This window comes from Penaeus monodon, chromosome 19 (assembly GCF_015228065.2).
Source record: "Penaeus monodon isolate SGIC_2016 chromosome 19, NSTDA_Pmon_1, whole genome shotgun sequence".
Taxonomy (NCBI): Eukaryota; Metazoa; Arthropoda; class Malacostraca; order Decapoda; family Penaeidae; genus Penaeus; species Penaeus monodon.
The window spans coordinates 914940-915761 of NC_051404.1; the positions used below are offsets into that span (position 1 = coordinate 914940).

General features: G+C 57.1%; 1 protein-coding gene across 1 annotated transcript in view; it reads left to right on the forward strand.

Annotated features, from left to right (window-relative positions):
- The window catches only part of LOC119585501 (basic salivary proline-rich protein 2-like), a 3336-nt gene extending 2588 nt beyond the window's left edge, over nucleotides 1-748 (forward strand). Inside the window, exon 2 of the mRNA XM_037934144.1 lies at nucleotides 317-748. Coding sequence (XP_037790072.1) covers nucleotides 317-748 — 432 coding nt within the window. The remainder of the gene's footprint in view (nucleotides 1-316) is intronic.
- The last annotated feature ends 74 nt before the right edge of the window (nucleotides 749-822 follow it).

The window sequence follows — 822 nt, forward strand, 5'->3', positions numbered from 1 at the left end:
TATCTACTTTTGTCACGATATCTTTGCCGGAGTTAATATTCATGGGTGCGACTTGAAGAGACATCATCCTCTTCCCTTCCTTCTCCTCTCTCTTCCTCTTTCTCTTCTGTCATTTCTTCCTTCCCCCCTTCCTTCCTCGTCCACCTTCTGCCTCCCCTTTCTTCTTTAATCTTTGACTTATTTCTTTTTCTCACCCTCGTTTATTTTTCTTCCTTCTCTTTTTAACTTCCGCTTCCTTCCTCCTCCTCCCTTATTTTCTTCCCCATCTCCTTTCTTTTCCCTATTTCCCCACCTCCGAGCGCAATAAAACCCGCAGCGCAGCCACACACCCGCTAGGACCCGCCCCCAAGCACGAGGACCCGTCCCCAAGCACGAGGACCCGCCCCCAAGCACGAGGACCCGCCCCCAAGCACGAGGACCCGCCCCCAAGCACGAGGACCCGCCCCCAAGCACGAGGACCCGCCCCCAAGCACGAGGACCCGCCCCCAAGCACGAGGACCCGCCCCCAAGCACGAGGACCCGCCCCCAAGCACAAGGACCCGCCCCCAAGCACGAGGACCCGCCCCCAAGCACGAGAACCCGCCCACAAGCACGAGGACCCGCCCACAAGCACGAGGACCCGCCCCCAAGCGGGAGTGGGCGTGGTGGCCGAGAGGGGCGCCCCCTCGAGTCCCGGTGGGAGTGTGCATGTGGCAGCCCAGAGCATAACTCGGGGTCCCCTGCATTTATGTGCACGTTAAGTCATTGATACGAATATTAACATACTTTATTATCTCTTTATGGCTGTGGTAGGAGATTGTTATCGCCTGAAATTCCAAAACT